Source organism: Sorex araneus, chromosome 3 (assembly GCF_027595985.1).
Source record: "Sorex araneus isolate mSorAra2 chromosome 3, mSorAra2.pri, whole genome shotgun sequence".
In the NCBI taxonomy this organism is placed as follows: domain Eukaryota; kingdom Metazoa; phylum Chordata; class Mammalia; order Eulipotyphla; family Soricidae; genus Sorex; species Sorex araneus.
This window is the reverse complement of record NC_073304.1, coordinates 239,131,687-239,147,219: the sequence shown is the minus strand read 5'-3', so window position 1 is coordinate 239,147,219 and position 15,533 is coordinate 239,131,687. Positions and strand designations below refer to the sequence as shown.

At 53.3% G+C, this 15,533-nt stretch overlaps 1 protein-coding gene across 1 annotated transcript in view; it reads right to left on the bottom strand.

Annotated features, from left to right (window-relative positions):
- Positions 1 to 15,533, bottom strand: part of FOXK2 (forkhead box K2) — a 59,980-nt gene that overhangs the window by 22,047 nt on the left and 22,400 nt on the right. The window contains exon 2 of the mRNA XM_055130861.1: positions 1,521 to 1,715. Coding sequence (XP_054986836.1) covers positions 1,521 to 1,715 — 195 coding nt within the window. The remainder of the gene's footprint in view (positions 1 to 1,520; positions 1,716 to 15,533) is intronic.

Genomic DNA, 15,533 nt, shown 5'->3' with positions numbered 1-15,533 from the left:
CCTGGAGCAAGAGGAGTAAGCCTGCACACCAGCAAAACAGGAAAGGGGAGAGCTCTCAGCATTCCCAAAGGAAACAGGCCTATCAGCACCCTGGGACTGTGTGATCACCCAGGCAGCAGCTGGAATAAAGTCGGCTTCTACAGCTGGCCACGGCCTCCTTCTCGGCCAGAAAAGGCCGGGAGGGAGGGACCAAGGAGCCCCCAGGCCAAGGCGAGTGGCCCAAGACACCCACCCTCGGGCAGGCTGGCTGTGTAGACCGTCTCTCCACAAGGCAGTGCTGGCTCCCGAGCAGCAACCTCCAGGAGGCCTGCGTGTCTGCGAGGGCCGGGCCTCCCGCGTTCGTATTCTCTCTCCCGTACAGTGCTGTACCTCTTTTTATTTTTTGGTTTGGGCCCACTCATGGCAGTGCTCAGGGGCTATTCCAGGCTTTGTGCAGAGGAATGACCCCTGGCAGTGTTCAGGGGACCCGACGTAGTTAACGGGACTCCAGAGTCTGCCCATTCAAGCTCGGTCAGCTCCTGCACTTGCTTTAAAGAGTTTTTGAAGTGGAAAAAGATCAAGAAAAGACTTGTAAGCATTCGGCTAGTGCCAGAACAACATGTACACGTGGTGTGACCTCACTAAGCTGGAGGGCTGGAAGGAGGAGTATCACAAACACATCCACTCTGTGAATGCTGGGGTGCAGGGCAGCTCTGGGTTCCTCCAGCAGGACAGCAACAGCCTGAGCTCAGAGGGCCAGTGACGAGCTGGGCCACGCTGCACACAGGCACTGCCTGAGCGCAATTCCTCGTGCTGAGGTCACAATCGTCAGTCCCAGTCCCGGGCACCAGAACTGCTGTAAAGGTAAGTGAAAGCAGGCCAGAGGGCTGGAGGAGCCAGGGAGGAGCCCAAAGTGCCAGGGAGCAAGTTGTGCATTCGGGAAGCCCAGGCTCCCTCCCGGCACAGCAGTGCCTCCAACACTGCCAGAGGGCAACTCCCAGGGGTGCGCAAGGTGCAAAGACACACAACAGAGAATCAATTCCAGCCAGAGAGGCCAACCTGGGATCGATCCCAGCATCCCTTATGGTCGCCCTAGCATCACAAGGAGCAGCCCCTGAGTACAAAGCCAGGAGTAACCCCTGAGCACCGCCAGGTGTGAATCAAAAACAAACAAGCAAAAAAGAAGAGAGAAAAAAAAGAAATTCCACCACAAGAACAGGGAGAGGAGAGAGCTCAAGCAGGAGCACAGGCCGAGCGTGTGGCAGCGGGGAGGGAAAGGGTCAAGCTCCATGGCGAGGTCTGCGGCCCCAGGGGACCCAAACACCCCGCCACTGGACCCGAGCAAAGCTGGAACAGTTGGGATTTTCATTCCAAAGCAGAATGCTTAAGCAGCAAGGAGAACCCAAGCACTCCCCAGAGTCCAGCCAGGAGGGAAAAGGGCCTCGTGCGTTCCTGCAGCCACTGGACGCGTCCGTGTCCCCGAGTATACACAGGCCGTGTGACCCTCCCCTCACCCAAGACACCCATCTCTGCATGAGTACCTGATGGTCCCCGTAGGGGAGGGAAGGGGGCTGATGAGGTGGGCCATGGTGTCTGGAATGTTGATGGTCAGGGGCGAGATATGGGCCTGCACGGGCTTCACTGGGGACTCAGGCGCCTCCTGCTTCTCCCGCTTCTCGCTGGACAAGGCAGTGAATGTGATCTTGATGTTTGTGCTGGGGAACCTGAAGGTGCACCTGGAAGAGAGAGGAGAGAGTCAGCCTCGCCGGGAGCAGGGTCCCCACAGGAAGCGCCAAGCACCACTGAATCTGTCAGCTCCTCTTGAAATGAATGGACAAGCATGTGTTGGATTTGAAACTAATGTACAAGTACACCTGGGTACACTTCCCAGCTGCTTCTTATTTTAAAAAAGAAGAACGACTCATTCCAGTTTAAAGACTCCTGAGGCTAGAGAAACAGGACAGCAGGGAAGGCGACTGCCCTGCACACAAACAACCCTCATTTGATCCCTGACGCTAGCTACTCAGCACCCTGGCACCTAGAGCCTAGCCAGGAGTGATCCTGGAGCTGAGAGCAAGAATAAGCCCTGAGGGGCTGGAGCAATAGCACAGTGGGTAGGGCATTTGCCTTGCATGTGGCCGACCCGGGTTCTACTCCTAGCATCCCATATGGTCCCCTGAGCACCGCCAGGGGTAATTCCTGAGTGCAGAGCCAGGAGTAACCCCTGTGCATCGCCAGGTGTGACCCAAAAAGAAAAAAAAAAAAAAAGAATAAGCCCTGAGCACTGACCACTTGGTGTGGCCCAAAACAAAACAGTTAAAAACTCCTCTCACATATTTTCAATGAACTAAGGAAAGCCAGAAATACTTCATTTGGGAGAGAAGGAAGTTTACAATTTTAACACCCTTGCTTGCTCTCTATGGAGGGTGGACAGGGCCACATCCTGTGAGGTTCAGGGATCATGCCTGGCGGTGCTCAGGGGAGCATATGAGATGCCGGAGATTGAACCCAGGTCTGCCACGTGCAAGGCAAGTGCTTAGCTGCTGTGCTGTCACTCGGCCCACTAGCTCACCTGTTTCGTTACTTCCCTGATAAGACTTAGTAGTGAAAAAGAAAAGTGGGAGGGCCTAGGGCCATAGCACAATTGGGAGGGTCCCTGAGTCTGCCAGGGGTGACCCCTGAGCACAGGTGCTGGAGCAAAAGGGATCGGGGAGCGGATGAAAAAGTGAAACCCAAGACAAACACCTGAGTCCCAGTCACACTCTACCCAAGAGTACAGACGCCAGCGCCCTGCAGCTGACATTCGAACCTGACCTCAGCGGCCCTCCCTGAGCCGGGCTGCACTGCCCATCCTAGGTGGGCACCACGAGGCCACAAGTCCACTGCTCTTGCTCACTAGCCGTCTCTGCACTCACCGCCTGCCGCCTCCCTCCTGCACCCACCTCGGCAGGGTCTGCCTCTGGGTCTGTCCCTCAGCAAGAGGAGCGGAACCTAAGGAGAGAGTTCCTCTTCCTGGAGTTAGGCTCAGATAGCCTAGCCCCTGCTCCTACCTCCTGAGACTCCTCTCCTCTCCGCTGCTCTTTTTCAGACTTCCAGGCTTCTCCCTCTCTGATGCTGCTGCTGTTTGTTGGGGGCCAGCCCAGATGGGGCTGAGATGAATTCAGGGCTGCCCAGTGCCTCCCTCTCTTCACTCCCCGATCAGCTGGCCAGGTCAGCACCAGTGCCTCCAGACTGATAAGGACCGTACACCCCAGTGCTCGCAGGGACTCCCTTAGGCCCACACCTGCATCTCCAATCCCCCGGGGCCCCAGGAGGTGAGGGACAGCACCACCCCATCTACTCAAGCCAGAAGGCTGGACTCACCCATCACGCGCCAGAGCCACGAGGAGCAGGGCACGAGCCGAGCACGAGTCCAAGCTGGGTTCAATTCCTGGCACCCCGGGGTGGCCTGGGGGACCCGACAGCCCATCCCCAGGCTCATTGGACCTCAGAGACTCACCGAGGGGAGGAGGCTACCTGGGCACTGCTTGGGAAACGCCCCAAACAGATGCTCCGGCAGACCCTGCCAACACTACAAAGCCAGGTGAGCTTCCCGAGGAACCAAGGGAGAGGGGGCTGCCTCCTGGGAGACTTGGGTGGCAGTTTCTCCTCCAGGGCGACCCATGCGTCATGGCGCTGAGCAGCTGTGTCCTGGGCACAAGGCCCAGAGAAACAAACACCTGGGCCCCTAGACAGCAGCACATAAATGTCCCCCAAGTTTACTGCTAACGGACGACTCGACTCGAATGTCCTTCAACGGGAGACAGGCCCACAAACCCTGCTGTCCCGAAGGCAGTAAGGACTCAGCAGCCAAGGAACCATCCCTGATGTGGCAGCAACACTGCGTGGTACCAGACCGGGTGCGGAAACATCCCTTCCCCCACGTCACACCTGCCATGACCCCATTTCCATAGTACCCTTGAAATGACACGACAGATCCGGAAAACACGGGGGAAGATGACCGAGAGGCCAGTGCTCTCCGAAGCCTCACACATGGTGTGTTGGGGGATCACAGACACCAACACAACCCAACACGGAGAAGACAAGAGTGGGAGATGAGACCCGCCGACAGTGTCCCCCTCAGGCATGGTGGGCCAGTCCCCAGGCCGGTGGGGGCGGCAGAACAAAGGGGCTGCCGCGAGTGCTGAGCCAACACCCCACAGGACCCTGTAACAGCCTCACTCCTCACAGTTCCTGGCCCCCAACCTGCAGGTCCCTCTGATTCCTATCTCAGTCCACCAGGCCCCAGAGCCACAGCGAGTCTAACCAGCTCAAGAGCCCGAGGGGACGAACAAGAGCCTCCATCCCAGCCAGCCAGGGCCTACCCCTCCTCAGGCTCAGCGTCCAACTCCTAGCCCCAGTCACACATCTGCCGTTCCACTCTGTCCCACCCAAGCCCTCCTCCTGACACCCATCCTGACCATCCCGCCCTCGCCCTCCTGCTCCCCCATCTGGAGGATGTGGGCTGGAAGGGTGCCCCCACCTGCAGACCTGAGCTCAGACTGGCCCCGAACACATACCTGTTGGACGGGGAAGGCTGGGAAGGTGAGAATGAGCCAGCACGCAGGGCAAAGCTGTGCCTGCCGAGAAGACCAGAGTTCCACCTCGCCCACAGATGGTCCCCAGAGCACGGAGCCACGAGCGATTCGCAGCTGGGTGTGGCTCAAAACAAAATATTATTTAATCATCCACCTCAAGCAAAAGGGGAGCCCCAACTGAATGGCTTGCGAAAGCCTCTGTCAGTAGCGAAGATGTGACCTGTCGGCGCAGGCCCTAGGAGAGAAGCAGGTGCCTCCATGTCCACACCCCCACAGACAGCTGCGAGGGAAGCAGCTCTGGTCTGGGTTAGCCCATGTCACAGCCACAGCTGCTGTCCAGAGAGGGGTGCTGGCCCCGCATGCAGCGACCCAGGGGCAATCCCCGACAAGGAGTGGTCCTTGAGCAGAGTCAGGAGTAACCTCAGAGCAGCCCCCGGTGTGCCGCCCCCCCAAAAAAGGGGGGACAACCTGCCAACAGCTCTGATTCCTCAGAGGCAGGACCGTCATTGTGGTGAGGCCTGAATGCCCAGGTGGACAGGCTGTCCCCTCTGTTACTACGGGATATTAGGGACCACCCCACACACTGGACACAATCGCTCCCTTTGGTGAAGGGCGGGATTCCCACTGCAGGAACTGGAGACTTTCTCCTCTCCCCCCACCAGCTCTGACAATACCATACGGTGAGGGTCTCAGGGGGACGGAAAGATGCCAGGAGAGCACTCACAACACGGGAGATCTGAAGGGGACTCACACTGCCGTAGGCAAGGCCACCGAGCACCTGGAGTGCAGGGAACGAGAGCAGAGGCTGGGGAGCTCCTGAGCACTGCTGGGAACACCTCCCAAGAACACAGCAAGGAGCAGTCTGGGTATAGGCAGGCCTGATAGATTAGGTTATCGGTAAAGCTCTTTGGTCAGAGCAACAGTACAGGGGGAGGGCGTTTGCCCCGCATGCAGCCGGCCCGGGTTTGATCCCCAGCATTGCACACGGTCCCCCAAGCACCACCAGGAGCAATTTCTGAGTACAGCTGGGGATGACCCAAAAAGAAAAAAAAAGTATCTGTAAATCTTGGCAATAATTTACTTTTAAAGTTTGGGGGCCACACCTGGGAGTGCTCAGTTTATTCCTGGCAGTGCTCAAGGGACCATGTGCACAAACAGGGATCATACTGGGGAACACTGGTTTCGAGGCAAGCACCTTAACCCTGTTAGAGCTCTCTGGCTTGGCAGTAACTTTTCTTTTCTTTTCTTTTCTTTTTTTTTTTTGCTTTATGGTTCACACCCAGCGATGCACAGGGGCACTCCTGGCTTTGCACTCAGGAATTACTCCTGGCGTTGCTCAGAAGACCATATGGAATGCTGGGAATCGAACCGGGGTCGGCCGCGTGCAAGGCAAACGCCCTACCCTACGCACTGTGTTATTGCTCCCCGGCAATGACTTTTTAACATCACGCAAAAGCAATCTGGGACAAAAAAACACTGATCAAATCTGAATGGAAGGAAAACCCACCAGCCAATCAGTCATCTAAAACATACTAAGGGGAGGGGGCGGTCATGGAAGAGCGACAGCACAGATGGCAGGCTGCGCCCTGCAAGCGGCTGACCCAGGTTAGCTCTACCACCCCCTCATCCCTGTGAAGAGTGACCCTTGGGCAGAGAGCCAGCAGCAAGCCCCGAGCACCCACACCATCGGGACACCGCACCTCTCCAGAACAGCAGAGTCCAGCCAGGCCCAGCAGCCCTGTGAGCTGCCCACCGCAGGAAGTGGGTTAGCACACAGCCCACGCCCCAGGGCAGCCCAAGGGGGCAGCTCACCAGGGAGTGGACGACACCAGCCCCTCTAGAGAGCAAAGGTGTTTTGTTTCTGTGCCACACCTGGCAGTGCTCAGGGATCACTCCTGGTGGGGGTGGGGGCCATATTAAACTCAGGTTGGCTGTGAATAGGCAGGCGGCCAACCAGCTGTATCATCTCTCCAGACCATACAGGATCAAGGTTTTTAAACTGTGGCCTATAACATTTCTGTTTGTTTGGGGGCAACACCCAGAGGTTCTCAGGGGTTACTCCCAGCTCGGGAGCCAGGAATCACTTCTGGCAGTGCTTGGGGAACCATATGGGATGCCAGGGATTGAATCTGAGTAGGTCACATGCAAAACCAGTGTCCTTCCAGCTGTACTATCACTCCAACATCACATACAGTAACATTTCCAATTTTTAAAACTAAATTCATGATTTGTTATCAGTAAAGGTTTGATTTTTATCCATTTTATATCTAGCTGGGTCACATACAGACATCTCAGGCAAAACAGGGTCAGGGTGGAGACTGCCAGCAGCCAGAGCAAGAGCTCGGAGATGGGCCTGAGAGCACGTGGCCTGCGCCTCTGTCCTCTGTGCCAAGTTAGGAATGCCCACACCCCCTCCCTGTCATACGCAAAAACTCTTAGCTGCCACGGACATGACACAACACACACGGGCCGAGGTGCAGCTGGCTGGTGAGAGCCCAGCCACGCCCGAGGGAGCAGCATGCGCAGCCGTGGGGCAGTCCCCGGAGTGTGGCAAAGGCAATCCCGTGGCCCCTTCTACATGTCCACAGCGTACAGAGCACAGACCTCATGAGAGCTTCCAGGGGGTGTCCAAGGGAGTGTTCCTCCCATGTTCGGGGGTCCCCTGCAGGCTCTGTATCTGGGAGCGCCCAGGGCTACAACACAGCACTCAAAGGCCCCCGGGCCACCGCCGTCCAGGCAGAAGAAACCCATCTCTCTGCAGGCTGGGGAGTGCTCACAGGGCTGAGTACATTCCGGCTGCCACCAGCCCTGGGAGCTGGAACTCTGCGAACAGAGCTTGACTGGGAACCCCCAACCCCACAGCCAAATGACAAAGAAAATGTCTTTTCTTGTTTGTTTCTTTTGGTTTGGGGACCCGCCCAGTGGTGCTCAGATCACTCCTGGCAGTGCCAGGGAGGGGTTACGGGGTGCTGTCAAAATTGGGGCAGGGCAGCACCCCTCTGGTCTGTTTGAACTGAAGAGGGGACCTCCCATTTGTTTACGATATGACACTCGGGCACTCTGCGGGTCTCTCTGAGTCCAGGCCCTGACGACGCAGCTGAGCTCCCATCCTGCACTCACTGGGCACGAATGGACAGTGGGGGGGGGGGGGTACACCAGGTGCATGCACTTCAGCACTCTGGGCTGCCTACCTGCCCCAGGCTCTGACGACGCAGCTGAGCTCCCGTCCTGCACTCACTGGGCACGAATGGACAGTTTGGGGGGGGGGGGCACACCAGGTGCATGCACTTCAGCACTCTGGGCTGCCTACCTGCCCCAGGTATTTGGTTCTGAGAAGCCCATTAGCAGGTTCCAGAGACAGTACAGGGCGGGACACTTGCCTTGCATCCCACCACCCCGAGCTCAAATCTCCCGCACATTTGGTTCCGCGTTATGTGCGCTCAGAGGTTTCATCAACAGCTTCCAGTCAGCAGAACAGTGGCGCTTTCGGCCCCTCACCATCCTGTTCTTTCTGCCAGAGCCAGGCAGGCCGTGAGCGCTTCAATGCTGACATCACAGCAGCCAACACCGAAATAAGCCACCTTTAAATAACCCTCCAAGCAGGGCCAGGAAGGGATTACTGAGGGTAAGGCACAGCTGACCCGAGTGCATCTCTGGCAACGCACCTGGTTCCCCAAGTCCCTGCAGGAGTGACCCCTGAGCACAGTCAGGTATGACCCTCAAAGTCAAAAAGAAAAAACCTAAATAAACCTCCAGCCAAATGGAGAGTGCATCTGATGCAAATTAAGACCAATTAACCGACATACCAAACGAGTCCCTGCGATTATCTTCCTCAAAGTGTTTCCCACAGGCTGGCCAGAGATGGCTCCACACTGAGTCCTGGGACATCCTGGCACACTGGGCATAAATGCCCACCAGACCAGACATGGCAGGGGTGGTCTCAGAACACCCCAGCAGCCTGCTGTGGCCTCGGAAGAGTGATCTGTCCAACTTTCTGGAACACTCTGAAGAAAAGGCACGGCCCTCGGAGTCTATCCTGATGATGACAGTCTGAACTTGTTTATTTTCACCGACCGGTGAGCTGACAGGTCCATTCCCAACTAGGGGACCACGTCTGCTGAGAACTCTGCCATGGCAGGGAACGGTGCGGGACCAAGGTGAAAGGGGAGCAGAGCTGCCCCCGTGGCTTGACCCACTGCCTGTGCCATGGTGACATGGACACAGGATCTGACAGCAGCTCGTCGCCGCTGAGCTCCAGACCCAGGGGAGGGGCTTAGGGACACTGCTCCAACAGTACAGCACCTGTCCCTGAGCTCAATTCGAAGCACCCCATGGGCCCATAAATGTGACTCAGTACTGCTGTGTGGTCCCCATGAAAGTAAAATGGTGATGCCAGAGCAACAGTACAGGGGCTAAGGTGACCCCAGTGTGATCCTCCGCACCCCTGCAGGTGACCCCTAAGCACTTCGGCCCTTCGCCCCAGAAGTAAGTAACTGAATGAAGCAGACTGTAGCAACATGGTCCCAGGGAGCATATCTCTGCACACAAGGTTGACGTTCTCCCACTGAGCCACATCCCGGGCCTGGCACTCGGTGGTTTTCCCTTGTGCCGAGGAGACCAGAGAAGACAGCAGTGTCCCCAGTACAGGTGCAGACGGAACACCACTAAAAATAACTAGCCTGGATCTCACAGGAAGGCACTACCCAGCGTAATCGCCTGATCTCTTAAAAGACGCCAAGGTCACAAGATGCTGCTGAGTGACGCGGGGCCCAAGAGCAGGTCCTCCGGCAGAGCGGTCACTGCGGCCCACTTAGTCTGGGGCCCGGCAGGGGCTGCGTCAGTGCTGGCGCGATAGCTTGTGCATGGCTCTGGGGAAGTGGGCAGACTGTTTCCCAGGTAAAAAGACAACGTATTCGCCTTGGTTTCAAGATGGAAAGATAAAGCAAATGTGAGGAGTGTTACCTGGGTGAGGAAAGGCTCTGTGCAATCTTTCTGTTTTCTCTAAGTTAGAAGTAATTTTCAAGAAAAAACAACCAACCAGGAACCACTAAGAAATTTTCCTGCAAAGCCCTGTGGTCCGGGCATGTCACTCAGGGTCCCTGACAGGGAGAGCAGACAGACCGTGTCGAGTCAGGAGCCACTGTCCTTCTCAGGAGTCCACACAGTCTAATGAGGACAGGTCTGCAGCATCATCTCCTTTAGACTCCTGTCCAATTCTGACAACAAGCTGGCAAGACAGCTGGCACCTCACAGCAACTCTGCTTCCTAACGCTCCCCCACAGCAGCGTGTACCCCTGATGCCAGCAGTAAAGCACAACCCAACTTGGAGGCATCCAAGACCACACGCCCATCATTCACACCAGTGACCCTGCCACCCAGGCTCTCAGGTTCCCCCACACACAGCAGCCACCTATTGAATCTACAAACTATCTCAGCCCCAACTTCCAAATCACGGCCCAAAACATGCAGCCAGGGCCCTGCATCGGCCCAAAAGCAGCAATCTGAGCATTTCCAAACAGGGACAGTGCGGTCCCAGTCCCTGTCCCCATCGGTTTCACCCTGAGGACCAGGCTGCTGTGCAGCCCCAGGGAGGTGACCGAAGTAGAGAAAGGACACATCTGCAGGCAGCGCCATGTCGACGGAGGGAGGGAGTCTAGGAAATGGCTCTGAGTCTTCCTCACTGGGAAAACTGACCCAGAGAGAAGGCTGGGCTGCTGCTCCAGCACTCACCTGTGACAGCGGAAAAAGGCCATCCCCTGGAAAGAGGAAGAAGCCCTCAGATAGGGGCTGGTGCCCTACCACTACAAATTATTGGCGATTTTATTTCTGAGTATTTCAGCAAGTGATTTTTCCAGTGAGGTCCTTGCGGCAAAGAAACATGGTCCACAGCAAAGGGCCCAGGTCATACCCATCTTGCCTCCTCGCCTTCCATCCTCCGTCCCAAAGGGGATATGGGAGGGTCTGCACCAGGACAAGATTCAACATCGAATCACAGCACTGCAGGTAGAAAGGGCCACAGAGGGAAAGAAATCCTCTTTCCCTACTTTCTGACTCTGCATTTTCATTCTGCACCAGCTCCACGTACAATATACAACCCTAAAGCCTGATACACTACTTAGGAAACGGTGCATGTCCCACACATCCGCAGGCAGGCCTGCAGTTGTAGCAGTCTCACGCATGGTCACAGTGAGTACCCTGCACTTCCCCCAGAGGTGACAGAAGATTCTTGTTTCTTCTTTTCCTCTCCCTCCCCCGCTTCACAGGCTTGCCAGCCCATCAACGAAGCCGCTGGAAAGAACAGCCGTGTCTGGTCCGCTGCACACTGATTTGCTGGTGGCTCGAAAGAGCAGATCCATTTAAGATCCCCGATCCAAACTGGGGGTGACAGTGACAGACACCAATGCCGCTGGCTGTAAAGCTTGGTGTTCCTGGCGAACTTAGGAACTAAAGTAAGATTCGGCAGGATTTTTCAGTGTCCTCTGCCACGTTCCGAGAGCACTCCACTCCTGAAGATTTCTACTCCGCTGTGAGGATGACACCACTGGCCTGCTCTGGGCCTTCTGGCTGCTCACGGTGGGTGCCAGCAGACAGAATACCGTCAGGAGGTACTCCCCGAGAACAGTCCCTAGTAGGAGATGACACTCCTGTGCCCCGCCCTGCCCCGGCAACATGCACAGGAACCAGGGCAGGAGTCCAGGCTACCTCCTTCTCTGCTAGCTGGCAGCGGTTCCTCTTGATAATGTTAAGAATAGCAGCCACAGGGGCTGGAGTGATAGCACAGCGGGTAGGGCGTTTGCCTTGCATGCGGCCGACCCGGGTTCGAATCCCAGCATCCCATATGGTCCCCTGAGCACCGCCAGGAGTAATTCCTGAGTGTGGAGCCAGGAGTAACCCCTGTGCATCGCCGGGTGTGACCCAAAAAGCAAAAAAAAAAAAAAAAGAATAGCAGCCACAACTTACTGCTTTTTTGTGGTTACCGAGATCAAACTCAGGACTTGGTCCGTAATAGGCACGTGTTGATCACTTGAGCCATAGCCCCACCTTCAAATATTCTGTGGTCATATACCTCCAAAAGGAAAATTAAACAGAAACCAATATACGAAAACATACAAGATTTGAATACACCATCAAGAAAAAGAGGGGATGGAAGGGAGGGACTGAGGAAGGAAAGGAGGAAGGAAGGGAGGGAGGAGGGAGGCTGTGAAGGAGGGAGGAAGGAACGTACACTAGGGATAGTTCAAAGGGCTGAGCACAAGCTTGGCATTCAGAAAGTCCAGGTTTAATCTCCAACACTGCAGACGCCTGAGCACTGCCAGGAGCAACCCTGATTACTGCCTGGTATGGCTCAAGATCAAAATGCCCTAAAACAAACAAACGAGTCCTTAAAACTCCAGGCACCTCATGAGGGTCCCCAATTCCTTCCAGAAGTATCCCTGAGCACCAACGGATGTGGCCCAAAAAAAACAAAGTAAGTCAAAGCAACAACAAAAAAATTTAAACATGTGTACAAGTAACATCACTGTATAAATCACATTATAAACTGTCACTGTCATCACGTTGCTCATCGATTTGCTTGAGCGGGCACCAGAAACATCTCCATTGTGAGACCTGTTACTGTTTTTGGCATATTGAATATGCCACAGATAGCTTGCCAGGCTCTGCCGTGCGGGCGACATACTCTCAGTAGCTTGCCAGGTTCTCCAAGAGGGGCAGAGGAATCGAACCCGGGTCAGCTGGGTGCAAGGCAAACGCCCTACCTGCTGTGCTATCACTCCAGCCCATTTCCTGATAATAAATCCTGAGTTTCATTTTTTTTTTCTTTTTGGGTCACACCCGGCGATGCTCAGGGGTCACTCCTGGCTCATGCACTCAGGAATCACCCCTGGCGGTGCTCAGGGGACCATATGGGATGCTGGGATTCGAACCCGGGTCGGCCGCGTGCAAGGCAAACGCCCTCCCCGCTGTGCTATCACTCCAGCCCCCTGAGTTTCATTTTTAAGACAAATTTTCTGTGACCTCCACACTTAATAATGTGACCGCAAGTTGGGTTGTGGCCCATAGTTTAAGAAACTCGGTCATAAAAATTCACTGTTGGGGCTGTACTTTATAAGGATGGGGCCCCACTTAGGATAGCAAGTTGCAGCTGACAAAAACTGACCCCTCCCCCAACTCACATTAAATAAAATTGGGATAATTTAGGGAATATGTTTGCTTTTACAAAATTAAAAAAAAATCTTTAAAAGGATAAACATTTTATATGCTCATCATTAAAAACAAAACATCAGACGACACAGCAAATGACAAAGTAAGCAAGAAAAAAAGGGGAAAAAAGTCACTGCTAATGTTGAAAATATTCTTCCAGACCTTTTCCTTAGCGCTACAGTTGCCAAAAGAGAATTATATTGTATACACTGTTTTGTGAACATTTAATTTAAACATCTTTGTACATTTCCTATACTAGTAAATACATGTCAACCTTCGAGCCAGCTATAAGATAAATGATATTTTCCTCAAGCTATAGACTGTCTTATAAATTCTTATAAATTCTCTCCTCTTCATTTCACCATCATCTAAACTTCTCCCTTCTCAGAGACTTTTGATACTAGACGGTTCTAAGAAACACATCGACCGACCTGTTACTTCTGGCAAATACAAACCGGCAGGCAGAAAAGGCTACCGGCCAGCTGCATCTTCTCAGGCAAATTACTTTACTCATTATAAAAATGTATCATAAAACACAAAAATGGAAATCAGAGTGAGAAAAACCATCAGATGTTATTTTCTTTCTAAATTGAGGCAAACAGAAATCCTCACTGGGGTGCAAACCTCCACTCTGTAGACTAACATGCTAGGAAAAACATCACTTTTCCAAATACCACTCCCAGTACAAGAAATATATTTAGGGCCATGGTTATACTTTATCCGCACACTGTCTGGGCTAAAATTCCAGGGAGAGCGAGAAAGACAGCACAAGGGCTGAGACACTTGCCTAGCACACAGCCATTTTTGGTTCAGTCTTGATCCCCAGAACAGCATGTGGTCCTGAGCACTGCCAGAAGTGATCCCTGAGCACAGGATCAAGAGAAACTCTGAGCACTGTCAGGTATGGCTAAAACATCAGTAAATAAAAATTGAGGGCCAGAGGGACTGGAAAGATAGTACAATGGATTAATCGCCTTGCATGCAGTTTACGTGAATTTGATCCCCAGCATCTTATATGGTCCTCTGAACACTGCCAGGAACAATTCCTGAGTGCAGAGTTAGGAATTACCCCTGAGCATCACCAGCTGTGGCCCTAAAACAAAATAAAATTGAGGGCCAGAGAGCTAATACAGCAGCAGCAGGTAAGGTGCTTTCCTGGCATGTGAACAACAGTTCAAATCCTTGGCACCATGAAAAAGTTGCTCTACATCACTGATCCATCAGGGAAATGCAAATCAAAACAACAATAAGATACCACCTCACATCAGTTGAGACTGGCACTCATCACAAACAACAGAAACAATCGGTGTTGGCTTGGATGTGGGGAAAAAAGAAAACCTCCTCCACAGTCAATGGGAATATTGACTAGTTCAATCTTTTTAGAAAACAATATGGACACATCTCAAAAAAAAAATAAAGGAATTAGTTTCCATATAACCCGTTAATTCCCTTTCCTGGTATAAACCCCAAGAGTCCATAAACTCTAATCAGAAAAGACATTTGCTCTCCTAAGTTCATCACAGCACTATTAATGATAGCCAAAATCTGGAAACAAGCCAAATATACAAGAATAGAGGACTGGATTTAAAATACAAAATAAAACTATGGTACATATACACAATAGAAAACTACTCAGCTGTAAGAAAAGAAGAGATCATGAAATTTGCCACTATGTGGATGGAACTAGGGACTATCACACTGAAGTCAGAGGAGAAATAGAATGATCTCTCGTTAGCTTGAGAGATAGACTGTACAGCAAGTAGGGTGTTTGCCTCACAAACAGCCGACCTGGGTTCAATCCCTGGCACCCCATTATGGTCCTCCAAACAACGCCACAAGTCATTCCTGAGTGCAAAACCAGGTGCCTGGTATGGCCTCAAGACAAAAAAATTATCTATCCCACATAATATATGAAAACCCATAGTAAGGGAACAACAAATGGGCAAAAGCAACAGAATCTAGGAACTGGTCTACATAATGAGCTTAGCAGGGCAATGAGAGGAGAGTGGGCTTCAGAAATGTTGAGGCAAGTGAGGAGAGAATCCTGAGACAATGGTGAAGGGAAAGGGGAACACTCTGGTGGCAGTGTGGTATTGGAATATTGCATGCATAAAACCCTATCACTGACATTACTGTGACATGATAAATCACAGTGGTTTGGGGGCAGAGAGTATAGTGAGTAGTATGCTGGTCTTGCATGTGGCCGACCTTGGTTCAATCCCAGGCACCCATATAGTCTCCCATGCCCACCATGCATGATCCCTGAATGTAGTCAGGAGTAAGCCCTGAGTACTGCCAGGTAATGCCCAGACACAATACAAAATATCATAAATAAATGTGGTTAAAATAAATTTTAAGAATAAAAAGAAAGGGGCTGGAGGGACTGGAGCAATAGTACAGCAGGTAGGGCATTGCCTTGCACGAGGCCAACCCAGGTTCGATTCCCAGCATCCCATATGGTCCCCTGAGCACCGCCAGGAGTGATTCCAGAGTGCATAACCAGGAGTAACCCCTGAGCATCGCTGGGTGTGACCCAAAAAGCAAAAAAAAAAAAAAAGAAAGAAAAAAAAAAGGGGGGGGGAGGAGGAGGAGGAGGAGGAGGAGGGGGGCGGGGAGGAGGAGGAGGAGGAGGAGGAGGGGGGGGAGGAGGAGGGGAGGGAGGGAGGGAGGAGGAGGAGGAGGAGGAGGAGGAGGAGGAGGAGGAGGAGGAGAGCTGGAGCGATAGCACAATGGGTAGGGCATTTGCCTTGCACGCGGCTGACCCAGGTTCAATTC